The sequence below is a fragment of the Molothrus ater genome, chromosome 1 (assembly GCF_012460135.2).
Source record: "Molothrus ater isolate BHLD 08-10-18 breed brown headed cowbird chromosome 1, BPBGC_Mater_1.1, whole genome shotgun sequence".
NCBI classification, from domain to species: Eukaryota; Metazoa; Chordata; class Aves; order Passeriformes; family Icteridae; genus Molothrus; species Molothrus ater.
This window is the reverse complement of record NC_050478.2, coordinates 150,628,306-150,649,029: the sequence shown is the minus strand read 5'-3', so window position 1 is coordinate 150,649,029 and position 20,724 is coordinate 150,628,306. Positions and strand designations below refer to the sequence as shown.

The 20,724-nt window shown below is 42.8% G+C and overlaps 1 protein-coding gene across 4 annotated transcripts in view; it reads left to right on the top strand.

The window, feature by feature from the left end:
* TSNARE1 (t-SNARE domain containing 1) overlaps positions 1-20,724 on the top strand; it is a 461,286-nt gene that overhangs the window by 135,729 nt on the left and 304,833 nt on the right. For all 4 annotated transcript variants that reach the window (XM_036400134.2, XM_036400166.2, XM_036400142.2 and 1 more), the window contains exon 5: positions 17,110-17,187. In XM_036400134.2, coding sequence (XP_036256027.1) covers positions 17,110-17,187 — 78 coding nt within the window. The remainder of the gene's footprint in view (positions 1-17,109; positions 17,188-20,724) is intronic.

The window sequence follows — 20,724 nt, the reverse complement described above, 5'->3', positions numbered from 1 at the left end:
GAGTGGGATATGAGAATGAGTGAGGCTGCCAAACTCCTGCTTCCACCTGTTTTGGGGGAAATCACCTCATGCTGAACTTTCCGACCTGGCTATGAACTCGCTGGAACTGGATGGGTGTTAGGGGCTGATCCCCCGCTTCTTGACAAGCCTTCAAGAGCTTCAAGATGTCTTTTATTTGTGTCCAGTAGGAGATATTTTCTGGTTTCAGGAGGAATTGGCTACTGTGACTTTTACATACCCAGTGTGGTTTTCTTGGTGCTCTCCTTTACTTCATTCATCCAGTGGAGAATTTGACCTGCAAAGCATCTCCTTCCCCAGCAGATCTATGTGTCCCACCTGGTCTACATGATCTTTCTTGTGGTTGCCCAGTGGGGATAACACCTGGGAGCTGCAACATGATAGGAAACCTGTGGGAGGCAATTTCTGACCACTTGAGGATCAATAATTGCCTCTAAAAAGCACCATTTTACCCATTTCAGCAGCAGCGCAGCACATTTCCTACAGATTGTTTTGCTGCCCAGTGCCAGTCCCCTCTGAACAAGGATTTGGAAAGAAGAAAGGCAGGATATGACCACAAAAGAATCACAGAATCATCAAGGCTGGGAAAGACCTTTGAGATCATCAAATCCAACCCTTGACTAGAAAATTATAGCATTTCTGCTCTTGGATCTTCATCTTTATTTTAAGGAAGAAGAGGAATGGTCCATTGAGGAGCTGTAGAATGATGGAAGGTTGGGAGGAACCTCTGTGGTTTATAAAGTCCAAGATCTCTGCTCAAGCAGGACCAGATGGATGGATGGGCTGAAGTTTGCTGTAGATAAACACAGGCCCTGGGGATGCCCCATCCTGGCAACAGAGATGGAGGCAGTTTTGGAGATCCCTTTGTTTCAACCTTCTCTTCCTAAGAGGCAGCAAGGAAGGAATTTTTCCCAGGGAGGAATGTGACACATCTCAGTCTCCCTGAGCTGCTTTGTGAGCTCTGCATGGCAGCAGCTGCTGCTGACTTCAAAAGTGGTGTGTGGGAAAAACAAGTGAGAGGCTGAGGGAATGAAGAAAAGAAAAAGGAGGCAAAAAGAGGTAAAAGGACAAATAAAATAGGTTGGATTAGAAGAAACTTTAAAGATCATCTGATTGCAGTCCCCTGCCTTTGACAGGGACTCCTTCCACTAGACCAGGTTGCTCAGAGCCCCATCCAGCTGTCTGTGAACACTTCCAGTGGTGGAACATTCACCCACAACTTCCAGGGATGGGATATCCCCAGACTCACAGCCAGGACAGGTCCCCATTAGGTGGCCGCTATTGGCTCGTGGGTGAATGAGTCCCCTGTCCCAGCCAGAGGCTGTTCCCACCTTCTGCCCCCACTGTTTAATGCTGGTGGATGCAAAACCAGCACAAGGGGAGGTGGTGGAGCAGGGATTTGGCAGCAGTCCTGTTCCCTCTGCTGGAACATTGAATTTTCTCATTTCAATCCCAACGTCGACAAAATTCCAGAGAGCCATTGCTGGCAACACCCTGCTCACATGTTCACATTTACTATTTATAGAGGTGTGCACAGAAGGGAATGGTTGTAGGTGTGCTGGAAATCAGGTGTTAACCCTTTTATGGCAATTTGATAGGAATAGGTGTGGGGAAGGGTTTTCTTTGACCTCAACTTCAGCAACATGCTCAGAGAAGCTGTGGCTTCCATCCCTGGAAGTGTCCAAGGCCAGGTTGGATGAAACTTGGAGCAACCTGGTCTGGTGGAAGATGTCTCTGTCCATGGCAGAGGGTTGGAACTGGATGAGCTTTAAGGTCCCTTCCAGCCCAAACCATTCTGTGATTCTGTGGCTTTTGTGATTCTGTGATTTGTCATGGAAAAAGTGCCAGAAAATTCCTGTAGCACATGGCAAGAATGTTTGAAGAGAGGCTACAGGAGGAAAAGAGACCTGAAATAGTTTAAAATGGCATTTCTCGGGTTCTTTGGCAGAATTACTTCCCTGACTCTTAAATGATTATTTGCGTTGGGATTCCTTGGCATTTTCCAGAGGGACTAAAGGATTCCCTCCCATGGAGGTTGCACATCTGCCCCAGCTTTGCTCTTGGAGCCAAAACCTTTCAGATATATTTTGATTTCACCTCTTTGCTATGTCTTGTACATGGATTTATGCATTTTTCTCTGCACGAGCAGTGGTGCTGGTACTCAAGGGGGAAGTATTTGGGGGAAACCCTCTTTTTTTTTCTAATTTACTTGCTATTTCATTTTTTAAAATATGGGCAAATTTTGAGAACACAGTATTTCAGTTCAGAATGTCAAAACATTTCCCTTTGAAAGCTTGTAAGGGTCTGCTTCAACGATGGTAAAGGGAAGAAGGAAAAAGTCTTTCAGCTGAAACCAGCTTACTGGGTTTGGCATTTGTATCTGTTGATCTAAACCAGAATGCCTCAGCTAATAAACCAGTTGTCTAAAAAATTTAACTCAGCCTTTTCTTCATCAGTTTCCTGTCACTTCCACTTTCTCATACTCATCAGTATCACTGTGCCGTGGAATTTTTTATTTATTTATTTTTTTAGGCAAATACTTCAAGCCACGTCTCAGTTTTATTTTGAAAGAAAGGGAGAAAGTCTGCGTTCAAGTACATAATAGAGTCTTTTCAATTAAGATGGAGAGCAAAATCTGGTCTGCAGATATTTAATGACTCCTGCTGAGAATGAGGAACAGAGCAAAGTTCTGCTGAATTAAACAGCAAAAACGCCACTTTTTGTCTTTTGCAGCTGAAGGCAGAGTTGACCCTGAGGATGGATCAGTCCTCCTGAACATGGGGCTGAGCCCCAGTACAGTGTAAATGCTACTGGTTTGTCCTTGAGGAAGGGATATTTTTGCTTTACAAAGGTGCAGAGGGCACTATAATAATGTCAAATTAATTCTAATGCCCATACAGTGCTTTTCTTTTGTGTACAAGTGTGGGCATAAAGCTCATTGTCCAAATCACATCACACATGGAGAAACTCCATTCTTCTGTAGCTTTGCATAAACTTCTAATGAACTTCTCTTTTACTTGAATTTTATTTTTTAGCTCTGTCCGTTTAGGGCTGTGTTGCTGTGCTGGGTTAGAGGTTTCCTTCTATGGTAACAGGTCTGTGAGATTACTTTTTATAAGGGTGTGTAGAGGACCAGGGAGAATGGATTTAGGTTAGATATGAGTAAGAAATTCTTTACTGTGAAGATGATGAGGCACTGGCACGGGTTGCCCAGAGAAGCTGTGGCTGCCCCAACCCTGGAAATGTCCAGGACCAGGTTGGACAGGACTTGGAGCAACCTGGGATAGTGAAAGGTGTCCCTGCCTATAGTAAGGGGTTAGAAAAAGATTGTTTTTATCATTCCCTCCAACCCAAATCATTCTACAACTTAATGTTTATAGCTGAAATCATCTGTGGAACAGCAAAGTAATTTTTTTCTATGTAATACATGGCAGTAAGATGATGTTCTCCTCTACTCCTCCCTTGGTAGATGGGAACACATTGTTCCTGAGTGAATGTGTACAAAAAAATAAATTACTAATCCTGTAATGTTTCCCCACATTGACCATTTCACTGTGAGGAACAATAAAAGGGCTTGCCAGGAGCTTGCTCAGGGTCCGAGAAATCAAAATTTGGTCCATGTGAATCCCAGGGAGAGGCAGCTGAGCTGGTGCCTCCTGTGCCAGTCCTTCCTTTCCTACAGCAGTAGCTGTGCAACAAGAAACATCTTATGGCCACTGCTACAACCTCTGCTGACCAGCTGCAGATTCCATAAGCTGTGGGTGGCCAGATCCACATAAAATGTCCCACAGAAACAAGCCCAGGAGACTTCCAGAAGCTCTAGCAGATGGCACTTCGTCTTCCTGAACGACGTATGGGGCCTGGTACATATGGAGTATAAAACCCTGTATAGGTTTTATAATTTCTTCCAAAAGAGCTGATTCTTGGAGCCAGATGGTTTCTATTATGGTTAATCTTAAGCAAACAAAAGTAATTTTCCTTCCTCTATTCAGTAATGCTGAGAAGGTATATAAAGTATGATGCATAAATTAGCAGTATAGTTTTCTTATTTAAACATGATAAAAATTCCCAATAAATGGCAAAGGGTGTATTAACATTTTTCATTTCTTTTTAAAATGTCTAATAAATTACCTTGCTTCTTTTTTTTCTTTGATGGAGAGTTGAAGCTCTCCAGAAGAGGAGGGTGCATCAGTTGGAACTTTTACTCTGAGCTGGGAAATCTACTCCAGCATTTACAGCATTACCCATGCACAAACCTCTTTTTCCCATAGATGGGTGCCAGCTGTTGCATTGCTCCATTGCTATTTTCCATTGCATCCAATTTGTCTCTGTTTCAGTAATTTCTGTTGTCCTGTCATCCCAGATCTCACTCCATCTCTCCAGGGCTTTTAGCTTGTGAAAACTCTTCATGCAGGTCTCAATTACTCTGCAAGGTCTTTCTGAGATTTTTGGTTTTACTTACTGTGGGAGCAATTTTTCTTCTGTGTCCTTGAAATGGCCTGAATTTTGAGTTATGAAGAAAGCTATGAAGAGGAAGAAAATGGGAAGAAAAGGCATTTTCTACGCTTGAAATTCTACATTTTTGTACTGCAACAAGTGTTGACTCTGGAGCAAACTTGAGGGTCCAGCATCACATTTACAAGGAGTGTAGAAATATCCATTTACCTGGATGATGGAATGGTCTGGGTTGGAAAGAAATCATCCAGTTCCAAACCCTGCCATGGATAGGGACACCTTCCACTGTCCCAGGCTGCTCCAAGCCCCATCCAACCTGGCCTTGGACGCTTCCAGGGATGGAGCATTCAGAGTGTCCCATCCCAACAGGATGTGTTTGTTCATCTGGAAAGTCATGGCAAGGTAATATTTTATAGGGTTTCTCTTTTTTGTTCATTGGGCTGTTTTTTTTCTGCTACCACTCACTTGCATCACATGGACTTAATCAGGAAAAAAAATCATCTCCATCTTGTCATTAATAGCCTGAATCTTTAAAAAGATATTTTCTAAGGCAATTAGTGCTGAGTTCGTTAATAAGACCAGAAGAGAGGCTGATTAAGTGCCAGTTTAAAAATAAAAGCAGTATTTTGTGATTTATATCGCCAATAAATTTTTAAATAACGACATTTCAAAAATATTTGGATTCTTCATCTTTTTTGCTGGCCGTTTCCACGTTACACTCCCAACAACTCGGGCAGTAAGTGTAAGATTAATCATTTCCACTTTGCTTTTCCAGTCAATTCCTTTACATTTTCTCATCCTGTTGGTGCTGTTGTTTGTGCTTGCATTAACACAGGACTGCAGACTATCCCAGGAATATGGCAGTACAAACAAAACTTGCTTTCACTCAGGTTTTATTTATATCCTCATATAGCATCAATATTAAAAAATGAAACAAACTGTCAAATACCTTAAATTGCTTTTTTTGTGTTTTTAATGACTTAGGTATTCTTTTAAAAAATACAGGCAGACACTGCCTTAATGCTTGCTTTTGCCACTGCTTTGGAGCATGAAGGAGGGAACATGATTAGACTTTCCATCTTGGAAAGCAAGAAGCAATAGGATTTGAAAGGGATATTTCAAAAATTAATTGGTATTTTCCAGTACATTGATTTATTTCAATCAAAAATGAATTGTCATTTTAACTATATCCTAATCCACTACCAGCAAAAATAATATTATGCAAAATCTTTTAAAGTTTGTCTCCCCGATGCTTAAAAATGGAGGAAAAAACTCTTAATTGTAAAACTGTCCAACCAAAACCAAAATTTCCACACCACCAAAATTACCAGCTTCTAAATTCACTACCCAGCTCTGCTCTGCATTTATTCTCCATAAAATTTTGCTTAAAATCTGAAGTCTATTTTGCATTTAACCATCAAAGAAAATCAACTTTTCCCCTAATTCTCCCATCTGGAGAAGAGCAGTGCAGCCTGTATGGATTCCCGTGGTGAAAGTGGGAGTTCTCTGAAGTATTTTGTTCATTTTACAGAGGTTTGAGCAGGTGGAACAGGGCTGAGGATCCCACCAGCTCCTTTCCCATGGGCTGCCAACCTCCCCTGACCTTCAAATCACTTTTAGCCATTGTGCTGCCCCCATGAAGTGATGGGCTCTTTATTTTAGTAACAGCCTCGGGAGTCTTTGACATTTCCCTCCACTAAATCGACAGGAGCTGCTGTTTTTCTTAGAAATTAGAAGGCAGTGTGTTTGTTTGGGTTTTTTTCCCATGCTGGTTTGGGGTTTTTTTTGCTTTTAGTTTTTGATCTCTGCTGTCTAAACAGGAGCATAGGATGAGAACAGATTTCTCTGGCAGCATTAATGCAGATGTAGAGAATATCAGGTTTTGTACTGGAGGCTGATGTTGTTGTCTAACATCTTTAACAAGCTTGGGAAGAAAAGAATGAGAAGCACAAACTGTCACTCTCTGCTGGGAAAAAAACAAAACTGATATATTTCTAGTTGTTTTTCAAAGCAGGGAACTTGTTAATAATAAATTGAAATAAACTGTTAGGGTAGTAATGGAGCAAAGTTTGTTGGGTGGTTGGAACTTTTGTTCGAGTTTTGCTGGGTGTTTTCCTCCCCATCGTGAGTTGGAAGGAACACGTCTGCTTTATCTCACCACTTTGCTTTTACAACAGAGTGTAGCTCATCTTCTGAGTGACACCTTGTGCCAACAGCTTTCTCTTGTGCTGTTTCTGATCCTCTCTGGGACTTCTCTGCACCTTGTCAAGACTGTACTTGCTGATTTTCCAGGATTTTGGTCATGGATTTGCCGATCATTTGCAAAATCCATCTCCAGAACTGGAGGGAATTTGGGCAGGGATGCTAATTGCTCACTCTGGGCACGTGGAACATGTGATGCTCCCCAAGGAGGAGCCTCTCCACTTGGCCAAGAGTCAGGGCATGGTCTGGCAGAGTGTTTCTCTCAGGCTTGGCTCTAGGAACAGTTTGGATATTTCTCTTTATTCCCTTAGTAGCACATGGGTGGGTTTGGGAGGCTGTTTGTGGCTACTGCTGCTGTGAGAAAGTTGGAGATGCACCCTCAGGGACATGGATCCAAAGGTTTGGCAAAGCTGAACAATGAGTTGTTGACTCATTTCTCCAGCCCTGGCAGGGGGGTTGGACCTGGACAATCTTTAAGGTCCCTTCCAACCCAAACCCTTCTATGATTTCTATGATTTTAACACAGTTGCAGATTTCCCTGGCCACACTCGTACCTGAGCTGAGACTCTGGCACTGTCTGTGCTGTAGGTGAGGTGCTAGTCACTGGAGAGTCTTTTCTTTCTTCTTCAGCAGTTTGTTATTAGCATATTTGCTAAAGAAGGAAACCAAAGTGAACGAAAACATCTTCACCAGAAATAATGCAAAGCAAATCTGACTGAATCTTGATTGCACTGTGAAAAGATAATTAATCATAGAACCACAGAATCGTTTGGGTTGGATGGGACTTTCAAAATCATCTTGTTCCAACTCACCTTCCACTGGAATAGGTTGCTGAGGGTCCCATCCAACTTTTCCTTGAACACTTCCATGGCTGACACATCCACAGCTTCTCCTGGTCACATGTGTCAGTGCCTCATGGATCTCTAACATTTCCTTTTCTCTTTGAACCAACTCTTGGGTACACAGAGATTTGTATTTTTGTGGCTGAGGACTTGGTGCTGTGTTTGGACTAGAATGGGGCTGTTTCCCTCATGGTGGAGATGGGAATTTGGCACAGCACTCCAGGATTTAATGCTCCTTAGGACAAAAATCATCTCTTGGCTGATTTAAATGGAAGTGCAGGAATTGTGTGCAGCCTTTTTCCTCAGCTAGGTCGTGAAGGACAGAGTCTCTAAATTCTGTATCTTATTTAATTTCTGGAGTTGACTTTTACTGCTAATTAATGCTCACCCTTTACCTTCTTGAATTCCATAAGAGATAATTCTCCATGGCTGGAGTGTCCCTTGCAGTGCCCGCTGTGCCACCAAGGGCACAGACACTTGCCAAGCTGCCAAGTTTTGGTCCCACTTCCCTAGACCTTAATTACATGGGAAACTTTTGCCTGAATAGCCCTTTTCCTTGGCTTCCTAGACTTCCCTTGGGATAGGCATTGTATTTATATTTCTCTCAGAAATGTGTATTGTGTCTGTATTCAAGGCTTCTTTATTTTATTTTGTTTGCTAGGCTTTTCCTAGGAAGAACCAGGCTGAGCTCCAGTTAAAACTTACAAGCCCTACCAGGAGCATTTGTTATGGGGACACTGCAATAACTTCTCTTGGAAAGTGTTAATTAAGTGTAAATTTAGAGGTTTGGATAAGGTTTAGGTATTGTAACTGTTTCAGAGAGCCCAAGACAAAAATGGGACCCTAGGCAGGATCCTTACCAACATGAAATGATTCTCCCTGCCTCCTTTGCCTCCTTGGCCTTATCCACTTGTTGAATTTAGGCCCTGAACTTGGCTTAGAGATTATGAAACCTCTATCTCCTCTGGCCAACTTGCTGTAGCTGTGGTAGGACTTTCAAAGGGAAAAAAAATCTATTCTGTGAAAGCAGATGTGTTGGTTTTACTTTCATTTTCTCTGTATTTTTTCTATGAGTGTTATCTGGTGGGGAAGTGAGGCGGGAGCAATGTGCTTGAAATGGAAGGGCAGGCACTGATTTCTCCTTTCAGATGACCAGGACCTGAGGGAATGGCCTGAAGTTGTATCAGGGGAGGTTTATTGGATATTAGGAAAAGTTTCTTCACCAAAGGGTGGTTGGGACCTGGAACATCTCCCCAGGGCAGTGGTCACAGCTCCAAGCCTGAGGCAAAGAAGCTTTTGGACAATGCTCTCAGACATATGATGTAATTCTTGGGATTGTCCTGTTCAGGGCCAGGATTTGGACTTCAATGGTCCTTGTAGGTCTCTTCCAACTCAATCAATTCTGATTCTTGGTTTTCCCTTAGGGAGAGGAGGAGAAGGCAGGTACTTCACTACCTAACACCTCTCCCTTTTAGATGGGTGGGATGAAATGTGTTCTTCCAGCTGAAAAGAATTTTACCTTCAGGTAAAACTTCATTTCCAAAACCAGGAAAAATGTATTTTTTACATTCAGGAGAACTTGGACAAATCAGGAAGATGATTAAAAAGTTTAAAAAAAGAACAGAGAACAGCAGTTTATAAGTGTTAATGCAAACAGAGACCTTGAGTTAACCTGTGGGGAATTGAGTTCTTGAACACAGTGACCTTGCTGTGTGAGGAGGGAGGATTGGTGCAAACACCAGCTTCATCCCAATTTTCACACCTATAATTCCAAAGGTGCCCCCTCTTTGTGCTGTGCCCATGCTGAAGAGACCCAGGCCCTTTTGGACAAAGCTGTAGCAAAAAGCCTCAGAGCTTTTCCATGTGAAACAGCCTCACATTTTACAATGCTGACGAAAATCACATTGCCTGATGAGTGTGATTTTTGCTTACATTTCCCTTTATCACTTATTTCACTCAAATTTCATCAGCAGGAAATAAAAACCTCCCAAGCTTGCACGCCAGGAGCAACTTCACAGTACACATGATTCTTTCATTCTCTTCCATTTCCTTTTCTATTTTAGGCTTGCTGTTTTGAGGAAAATAACTTTGTCCAAACACATCCTTAGCCAATCCTTTCTGTCCTGGTGCTTCTTGAAGCTTTTTTTGACCAAGAGTGTCAAGAGGAGAGCAGAGGTGACGAGGAGAATCAAGGTTCCTGTGGTTTAAATGAAAGGAGAAGGCAGTGGAAGACCAAAACAGTGTTCTGGCAGTGGAAGAAACCAAGGGCTGTGTGGAAAATGGGATCACACACCAGAGAATCCACAGGGAGGAACACCCTGGGAAGCTCTTGAGTATTAGGGACTAAAGGACTTGTCTGGGGTGGGTGTAGGTGTCTGTGCCTCCACCACTTCTTGCTTTGCATTATTTCTGGTGAAGATGTTTTTGTTCACTTTGGTTTCCTTCTTTAGCAAATATGCTAATAACAAACTGCTGAAGAAGAAAGGAAAAGACTCTCCAGTGACTAGCACCTCACCTGGTGTGTCCAGGACAGCACAGACAGTGCCAGAGTCTCAGCCCAGGTACGAGTGTGGCCAGGGAAATCTGCAACTGTGTTAAAATCATAGAAATCATAGAAGGGTTTGGGTTGGAAGGGACATTAAAGATCGTCCAGATCCAACCCCCCTGCCAGGGCTGGAGAAATGAGTCAACAACTCATTGTTCAGCTTTGCCAAACCTTTGGATCCATGTCCCTGAGGGTGCATCTCCAACTTTCTCACAGCAGCAGTAGCCACAAACAGCCTCCCAAACCCACCCATGTGCTACTAAGGGAATAAAGAGAAATATCCAAACTGTTCCTAGAGCCAAGCCTGAGAGAAACACTCTGCCAGACCATGCCCTGACTCTTGGCCAAGTGGAGAGGCTCCTCCTTGGGGAGCATCACATGTTCCACGTGCCCAGAGTGAGCAATTAGCATCCCTGCCCAAATTCCCTCCAGCTGTGAGGATGAATTTTGCAAGTGAACAGCAAATCCATGACCAAAGAGATGATTTTTGCATTTTCTTCCTTACATGACAATCTGCTTCTTTCTCTTTACTCTCTCTTGTCCTTGGCTTCCTTCATCTTCTTCCACCTTTTCACTTTAATGCCAACTCTTGCGTAAAAACTAAAATAAAGACATGAATTTATCTTTTTTTCTCCAGAGAAAATCTCCTTTCCTCTCTGGCCAGCTGCCAAAAATCAGTCTCTTCTCTCTCTGGAGTTCATTTCATGGCTCTCATTGTGGATCTCAGTATTCAATTAGGAATTATTCTCTTGGATAATGGTATGAAAAGGGGGGAACTGAAGTTTTGCAATGGCTTGAGTGGTGCTGGAGGAGGAAGGTGCTGGATGGGTGAGACTCATCCACTCAGCTCAGCTGTGAAAGGGTTAATCCACAGGGCTGGGTTTGGTGGGGCTGAATCCACATTGCTAGAGGTAAATTGACTATTTGGGGTGGATGGTTTGAAATCAGAGGGAGCAGGTTGCTTCCTGCCTGCTTTTTTTACACCTTGCAGGTGTTTCATGGCACAAAAGAGGAGTTTGGAGACCAAGTAATTTTCTGTGGGTGTTTCTTCAGCAAAGGATGATGCTGTAACTTCAGTTAAAGCTTTCAAAGGAGAGGAGCTGCAGGAAATCTGTGGCTTTCTTTACCAGACCACAGATATAATTCTTGGTGGTGCTTTGGGGATAAACCCCTGGCAGTTTGGGGTGCTGAGTTGCTTTGCTATGCTCACGTTAGGTACTGTAAGTAGAAAGATCAAATTCTTGTCCTGTTTTTTCCTCTTTTCCCCCATTTTACCCAAGTTACTTTAATTACAGCTGCTTCTTCTCTGCAACTTTTAGGTTATTTTGAGTTTGCTGCAAAATTGAGTTCAGGGAGGGAATTGACTTCACCTGGCTGCAGAAAAGCCATTAGGAGCTCCAAATTAGTGTGAAATAATTAATAGGAAAGGAAGATTAACGTGGCAAACACAGGTGCTTTTCATTAACATTAAGTGAAAGGATGTTCCTGTAGGTTCCTTTGCCATGAGTGCTGTCCTGGACCTCCAGCAATTCCCTTTTACATTAATTTTATCCAGCTCACTCCAGACAAGCCCTTATGAGCCTGGTCAGGCATCGTGTTTGGCTGGTCCTGGAGAGGAACTGAAATAAATTCCTGCTGGGATTTCTCCTCCCCACCAAAGCTGCTGGTGGTGGTGCTTGGGTCTATTTTAGTCCTTGAGTTCTATTTTGCTCCAAGCACAGACACCGCATCCCTCCACTGTCCATTCCTCACCCAGAGTTGGCTCCTGTAGACAGAATTGTGATGAATTAAAGATTATAATTGCTCTGAATTGTGGAATGTGATGCATTCTGAGTGTTCTCTGAAACAGTGATTGCAAAAATCATGAGTAAGGCTTGCATGGATTTTTAAGCTTCTCAACCACTCCTCACAATTCCCTGAAGGGAGATTGCAGCCAGGCTGGGGTCTGTCACTTCTCCCAAGTAGGAAACAGTAGGAAAAAGAGGAAATGGCCTCAAGATTCACCAGGTGAGGGTTGTGTTGGATATTAGGAACAATTTCTTCAATGCAAGGGTCATCAGTTATGAGAACAGGGTGTCAGGGGAACTGACTGAGTCGCCATCCCTGGAGATATTTCAAGGATGTGTAAAAGAGGCCCTCAAGGCACACAGTTTAGTGGTGGATTTGGCAGTGCTTGGTTAATGGTTGGATTCAAAGGGTTTTTTCCAACCTAAGTGATTCCATGACTCAGTTTCCTTTTTCTTTCCTTTTTTTTTTTTTCTTTTCTTTTCTTCCTCCTTTTTTGCCTTGATCCAGAGTGTCACAGGTAACACAGAGGTCTAAGATGCCACCTCTGCCCAGCAGACGGGTGTGAGGTGATGTTGCTTGGCTGGATATAAACTTGCTGCAGCCTCACAGATTTTTGCCCAGAGGAAGAAATTTCTGGATAAAACTCCACACCCAAGTCACAAATTCCTCAAGGTCCCTCTCACAGATGAGGTCTCTCCCTGCAGAGTGTGCAGTGACACACTTTGCTTTGGCAGAGCAGGTATTAAAAAGCTTTTTTTCCATCTCTTTCACCTACCTGGGTGCCTGTGGGGCTTTCCAGGCAAAAGAAAGAAGAATTAAATAGGCAAATATCAGAAATGCCATTGTTTCTGCTGCTTTAGGAGTTGGTTGATGGGGGTTTGAGTGACCTGGTCTGGTGGAAATTGTCCCTGCCCATGGTGGCAGGACCAGATGATATTTAGGGTCTCTTCCAACCCCAAACACTCTATGATTTCTATGAATAAAAATAAATACAACAACAATAAATATAGCAGGAAATCAGTATATGCTAGGCAGGGAGGAGGTTGAACTGATAGCAGAGGAAATTGGGTTGTCCTGGGATCCAAGGGGATTTTCCTGGAAAAATAAATGGAAACAGTACAAATGTTTTTTGGAAATGTCCATTTAAGGCAGTAAAGGAGAAACCATTTGCATGAGGGATTCTGTAACACATCCACTGTAAAGCCTTCACAGCCTTGAGGAACCACAGTGTAAATAAAAGTCATTTTTTCCCAGCTGTGGCCCTGAACTCTGTTAGTGTCAGGGCATGTATTTAATGCATAACAACATTTATTGCATATCAGAAACCTCCTAATCCTTCCTGGGGAATCATAATATTTAAGCATTCACTTGATGTAATCAAAGATGTTTAATTTTTCATCAGACTTCACATCCACTTACTTCTCAGTCTTGGTTTTTCTTCCTTGGCTTGGTGGTACAGAGGCAGTTTTGCTTTGCTTTCTGCTGCTGTTTTTAAATTGTTCTGCTTGTCTGCTTGAACTGCTGCATCCTCCGTGAATAGTTACAACATCTCGGCTTGATGTGTTGAAGCTTGAAATTGGAGTAGTTAAAACAGCCTCCTTGTTACTATTTTCTTTTCTTTTGCAAAATAAAAACAAAGTAAAAACCAGAACTGGCATCATGCTGTGACGTGAAATAAAACGTCTAGGGGCAGGAAACTGCAAGCCAGATGCAGTGCAATTTTCTCAGAAAAAAAACATTCTTCTTGAATTGTATTGTCAAAGTAATTGTTTGGAAATTTTGGACAAAAGTTTAATTTGTTTTGTTGGTTGGGGTTGTTTTTTTTAGATTTAATATGCATTTTTTTGGTGTGAGGGGGATTGTGGGTGCTGTTTGATAGGTGTGGACTGAGAGGCCTTTGAGGAGGAGTTAATAACCTCACAGTCCTCTCCATTTATTTAATTTTGACTACAATGAATATGTGGAGGCTTAAAAAATGAATTATTTCCATGATTTCAGAGTACGATCCACATGCTTGTTTCTTTCCCATTAGAGAATTGTGGCACAGGGTGAGAAAACTGATCTTGCAGCCAATAAATATAAATAAATCTCACCCTCCCAAATTAGCACCTGGATTTTTTGGGGTAGTTTTTAACTTCATGGAACAACTCTGGGCTCTCAGTGTTGCTCTGTGTTTCCTCCTCAGTGAAATTGGTGCTTCTCCTGCCTTTTGCAACGTTTGGGATATTTCATCTTGACTCTTGGTGTGACTCTGGCATTCGAAATGACTCCTCAGAGGCACCTGCTGGAGGCGGGGCAGGAGCGTCCCCAGGTGGGAGCACACTGGAGTCTGCAGTCTGGATCATGTGGGGATTTAAAGCAGCGCTGTTCCCAGCTGAGTGATCCCAGTTGAACTCCCAAACCTTGGTTTGGTTGCTTCATGGTTCATCTGGGGCTTTGTTCAGTACCTCAGGATCGCTGGGCCAAGATAAAAATCTTTTGAGGCAAATTTAGTGTTTCTAAGGAAAGAATAAAAAAAAATTAAAAAAAAAAACCCCCACCCATCCAAAATGAGTTCTATCCCAAAATGTGCAGACCAGTGTTCTCTGGAACATGTTAGCACTCTGAAAATCCAAGAAAAAACTCCTAAAACGGGGGTAATCACAGTCTTAAATATGTAAAAATGTTCTCCTATGCTGCTCTTTCACCAGTGATTTAATGAGAGCCGGACTTTGTTAGTAACAAATTAAATTCCTGGGGGACGGGAGCCCACACTAATTTCTGTTTTTCTACAGCCTCCTCTATAGAACTGTCACAGACACATTTTACGAAAAAATCCTTTCCTTAGGATTTTTTCTCTTGAGAAGCTGAGAGACCTCAGGAGCAAATTGTAAACAATGATTATCTGCTGCTGTGGAATGCAACAGGTGCATCTGGGATTGGTCTCATGTGGTTGTTTCTAATTAACGGCCAATCACAGTCAGCTGGCTCAGACTCTGTCTGAGACACAAACCTTTGTTATTCATTCTTTCCTTTTCTGTTCTTAGCTAGCCTTCTGATGAAATCCTTTCTTCTATTCTTTTAGTATGGTTTTAATATAATATACATCATAAAATATTAAATCAAGCCTTCTGAAACATGGAGTCAGATCCTCTGTCCCTTCCCTCATCCTCGGACTCCTGTGAACACTGTCACAATAGAACAAAGGAAAGGAGTGTCTGGGACAGCTGATTTAGGAGAAACTGCAGGAAGAGAGTGGGAAAATCTCCAGCAATGAGGCCCTGTGCATTTGGATTAAACAGCATTTAATACCCTGATTTGTTTCATCCTGACAGGCTGATCCATGACTTTATTTACAGCTGTTACGGGGCTGAGCCACCTCAGTGAGTGTGAGGAGCAGTGGAAATTCTGCTTTCTGGATGTGCAGCTGCTCCTCCAGCACTGGGAGATGCATCCTCAGCCCTAACCTGAGCAGTGCACCCAGCAGGCTTCTCATTTTGCCCAATTTTCCTCATTTTTGCCTTGCTCCACCATTATCTTTCTGCTCTGCCAAGTGCAGGTTGGGTGTGTGGTGCTTTAGCAGCTTAGAGAAATGTGGTGAAGGGATGCAGAATAGGTCAGAGTTCCAGTCTGTTGACTTAAAGAAATGAATCTCAGCTCCTGTTTGAGTCTGAGAGTCTGAGATGCTTCACCTCAGAGGAGCAGCTGGGGGATAACAGGGGCTGTTGGACTCTGTTGGGTGGACAAGCCCTGGGGTGCTTCAGAATGTGACCAAAGTTTCTGGGAAACCCACAAAAGCTGACACAGGTGGGAGGCAGAATAAAAAAGAATCTGCTGGAAAGCTGCTGCCGTAAAACTGGTGACAAAGACATCATTACAAATGAGTTGTGATCAATCAAAATCGAAATGCCTGGTTAAAGCTTATTTACATGATGTATCCTTACTCTGTGAGATGGGCTTGATACAGCCATAATTAGTAGTGTTAAGCTGAAGGAAGGTAGATTTAGGTTGGATATTTGGAAGGAATTCTTCCCTGTGAGGGTGGGGAGGCCCTGGCAGAGGCTGCCCAGAGAAGCTGTGGCTGCCCCATCCCTGGAAGTGTCCAAGGCCAGGTTGGACAGGGCTTGGAGCAACCTGGGATAGTGGAAGGTGTCCCCACCCATGGCAGGGGGATGGAATGAGATGATCTTAAAGGTCTTTTCCAACCCAAAATACTCTGTGATTCTCTAGTATAGCTCAGTCCACCATCACATGACTCCTTCTCTGGGGATGATGAAATGGTGGAGATGTTGGGGACAGTTTCAGGGATTTGAAAGTTGGGAAATGAAGCTAAAAACCAAACCAAACCAAAAAAAACTCGAACACATGCAACCAAAAATTCCTATATAAACAAACAAAACAACAACAAAAATAACCCTCAAAACCAACCAAATAAAAAGCCCCAAAGCAACAACAGAAATAATAATAATAATAATAATAATAATAATAATAATAATAATAATAATAATAATAATAATAATAATAATAATAGTAACCAACCAAAAAATCCCCCACCCCACCTTCCACCAAATCTGAAACCCCAAAATATTCAAACCCTCACTTCAGTGTTCTCCTTGATTTGAGTACCTTGGCTAAAGTGGGGACCTTAGGAATGAAGTTGTGAGATTTTTTCTGTGCACCCGCAGTAGAAATTCCTGGCACTGACCCATTTCCCCTTGCATTTGAGCTATCAGGAAGGAATGGGAAGAGGGGAACCTCTCTTGGGGGTTAGGAGAGGAATCTGTGGAGATCCCACTGAGCTCCCACCTCCCTCCTGCCCCAAAAGCTTTGACCCCACAGAGCAGGTGCCCTCTGCTCGCTGCTTTTTCCACAGCAGGAGCTGATATGGGGCCCTGCTGCTCTGGAAAGTGCTGGGTGACCATCACTTGCCATTGGGGTTTCTCATTCACTCGTGGTTCTGATACTCCCACTTGGTAAATGAGGTGGAATTATTTGTATTCAGGTTGCTGATAATCCCTAGAAATGCCATCTCAGTCCATGTGGGCTGTATCCACTGTGTTGCAGCAGCATCTTCACTGTCCTAGTGGTGCTGGATTTGTCTCTCCAGTGCAAGTTCCACAACCAGGCCCTGTGTAAATCTGCATCAGTCCACCCTACCTGGGCTAAATTTCTGCAGCAAGCAGGAATCTACATCCCTTTTCAAATCACCATCCCCTTTTCACAGCGATTGGTGGTGTCCAGTATTAACACTTTTATTTTTTTCTGTGTTTCTCTTCACAGCCACTCAGATTGATCCCAGTGAGCTGCAGGAACTTTTTCAAGAGACTTCAGCCAATGTCTTCCGAATTAACTCCAATGGTGAGTAAAATGGGAGCTTTCCTGGTGCCTTCTGTGCTGTCCTGCTGATGATTCCTGTGCGTGGCCACAGCCCCTGGCAGCTCCTCTTGTCAGGGAGCAAATATTAATGCAGCTTTTCTGCTGCTGCATCTCACGAGCAGCAGCACATGTCCAACACACAGCTCCTTAAAAGATGTAAAAATATTCCACCATATGTTCCATCCAACAGGCACAGATACATTCCAATCCTTGCTGAGACCACATCCCTTTTTTTTTCTATTTTTAATTGTGTCATCTGTTACAATAGAGAGCTAAGAGCTCAGAAAGGTGGAACAAGCCAGGCTCGTTTTCAAATATGTTGCAGCACGCTGTGCTCAGAGCCTGTCACATGAGCTTGCAAAACATCTATCTCCCTTAGAAAAACACCAAAATTCTGCTGTTCTTCACTCTCTAGGTTGGGCAGGGGTATCTCCCCAGCCCCTAGAGATGCAGAGTCCTCCCTCCTTTGAAACAAGCTCTGGCTCATCAGTTTTGTTGGGTTAGGCTGGAGGAATTTATCTTGCAGACAGATGTAAACTAAAATTGCTGGGTGGAAGGTATTGCCATTGTACCCCAGTTCTAAAACATACCAGTGTCAGACTGGGATCTGCAGTTATCAGTGCTTATTTTACAATAGACCTTGAAATTGCTTTAGAATCACCTGGACAGCTTCTGTGTCTGTTCTTTCTGTCTTGGGTGACAGGGAGGCCTGGCCTAGGTGTAGGGAAAGGATTTTGGTGCCTCCTTATTTGTGTAATTCTTCCCTAGTGTGTCCTAGGTGTGGAGCCCTGGTCGTCGTAGCAAGGGATCCTTCTTGGAACAGGGATGGGAAATAAAAACTTCTCAAATGTAATTGTCTCTACTTTCGATGAGTTGTGTATGCTCCGTCTGCCAGGAAAATTCAAGCACCAATTTTTCTATGACTACAGGGGATTGGTGACCCTTGAATTGGTGACATACCATGTAAAAAAGGGATTATGGCCACTGTGGGAGCTGGAACCTCCCAGCTGTAATACTTGGCTTTCAGGTGGGTGAACAACCACACCATAAAACACAGAAATACCTGCATTAGCACCAATTTTGGCTGCTCCAGCACCAATAGTTTTAATTTGACAATGCCAGCGATGAGTGGTAGCAGCACTTCTGCTTCCAAACTGAAGGCTCAGACTGAAGTTGTGCAGCCTTCTCGTGAGTCTGTGTGTGCTGTTCCTGTCCAGCCTGGCCAGATTGGGGCTGACTTGATGTGCCCCTGTGCTTCAAACACAACTCCCTCCACAGCGGAGTTTTATCCTGAGAAAACCTAAAGGTGAATGGCACGTCACTTTCGAAATACCACAACCCAATTTCTGTTTTCATTCTTTGTTAGAATTGCCTTAACCCCTTCAATTCATGTTTGACAACCACTGTTGTTGTTATTTCTCCTCTTGAGGTGGTGATGATGTATTTCCTCTTAAGAGTTGCCTGAACTGAGTGCTCTGTGAAGCAGATAGTGACAATGCCTGCACTCAAAACTATTTTGCCAAAATGGAGAGGGTGCAGAAAAAAGCCCAAACTGTTTGATGTCTGAAAATCTGACTTTAAAATTCGTGCCATCCAAATTTCTGTTTGAGACATCCAAGAGGACTCAATCTTGGTGTGTAAGTACCTCTCTAGGAAGAAAGATATCAAATAGATAACAAGGGGCTTGTTAATCTATTGTTCTCACATAGGAAGAGATCAGGAGATAAGACTTAAAGCTAGACAAATTCAATCCTTCTATATGAGGGTAACCAGCCGTTAGAACTGCTTGTGAAGGGGGCTTGATGGATTTGGCTTTGCCAGGAACCTTTAAATCAAGATTCAAATATCTTTTTTATAAGATATACTTTAGTCCAGCTGCAGTCCCCAGTCTTGATGTGGGAGTGATGGGACAAAATTTTCTGGGAGGAAATCAGGTTGGATAATCAGAATTGCTCTCTCTGGCTTTTAAAATCTATGAACCAATGAATCTATAATACCTTTTAAAGTGCTTTCAGGTTGAAGAAATGCCCATAAGATACTTCACTGTTGTTGCTCTGTTCACTACCCATATTAATTTTTTTTCAGTTTCATTCAGTTTATTTTTTATAGTCTTTCCCCAAAAAGTGGTTAGAGATTTTCAGGAGAAGGCTGCTGAGTGTAGTGCTAATATTTGGTAGAGCTAGTTCACTTTAGGTAAAGAACTTTTTAGGCTTAGAAAATGGGGAAGAATGCCCATGATTCTTTCTGTAGCATAAAATCTCTTCAGAAAACTCACGAAGCTCTGACTTTAAGCATGGAAAATAAGTCAGTGATGTTGTTTGTGGCTGAGCAAGGAACAGGCAGCTACATTTCAGATGGTCACCAGATGATGGAGTTACTCTTTTGTGCTGGGCATGGTGTGCTGAACATCCTACAAATTGCATAAATCCTATCACAGCTCCTCTTTCCCTCCTTTTCCTGGCTTGCTGCAGCCTCTCTGGGTTTTTTGAGGTTCTCCATTGTGTTTGGAGATCTAACTGTGCTCCTGAAATGCATTTGTCCCTTTTGGGTTGCTGAAGATCATAGATTTGTAGAATCATACAGTTGGAAAAGACCTCCAAAAAATCTCCAAGTCCAAGCTTTGATGGAATGCTACCAAGGCCACTAAACCTTGGGAAGTGCCTTGTCAGTTTTTGTTTTGAACATTACCAGGAATTGTGACTTCACCCCTTCCCTGGCCAGACTGTTCCAAGCTGTCAGGAGTTGGTCATGTTATGATTTTGTTGTTTAGATTCTAAAAATCCCAGGTTGAGGCCAATCTCAGCAATACCTTTTATGTCTTTGGGGAATGACTATTTTTAATGAAACAAGGAGTCAACTTTGTACCAGGATTTTAAAGCACCATTGAATTTTATTGAGTAACACTGCAGAAGTAATAAACACAGTGTGCTTTGTCCCTCTTTGCTGTCCTTGTTCTTTTTACAGAATTCTGAGCCTTTGAGGTGATTTAAATTCTTCTTGGGCACTTCAGGACTTGCTTCCTGACCAAGGGGGATTTTATAGCTCTGAGTTGATTGTGATTATTCTCACCTATAAATGCTTCCTGCTCCCTTTTTCTGCCATGAAAATGGAAATCTTCCTCATTTGTTGAATAAAAATTTTAGCCAGGACAGCTGGTTCTGTTTATATGCTACTGGATCACTCTCCTGCCAGGTTGTGAGCTTATAGACTTTTTTTAGTGCCATCTATTATGGAAGTATGAAAGGGTAGAGGGAGATTTTTCCTAATCTTTGCGCCTGCTTTCTTTCTTTAATCTTTTGGGGCCATCCCTGTTGGAAATAAGGAAGGTTCATAGCATCATAGAATAGCTTGGGTTGGAAGGGCCCTTAAAGGTCATCTTGCTCCAACCTTCTGCCATGGGCAGGGACACCTTCCAATAGACCAGGTTGTCACGTATGCCTTGACTTTTGCAACTTTCATGTTTTGGGGTTTTTTTTTAGTTTAGTTGATTTTCTTATCAGCACACAAAAAGGAGCTCAA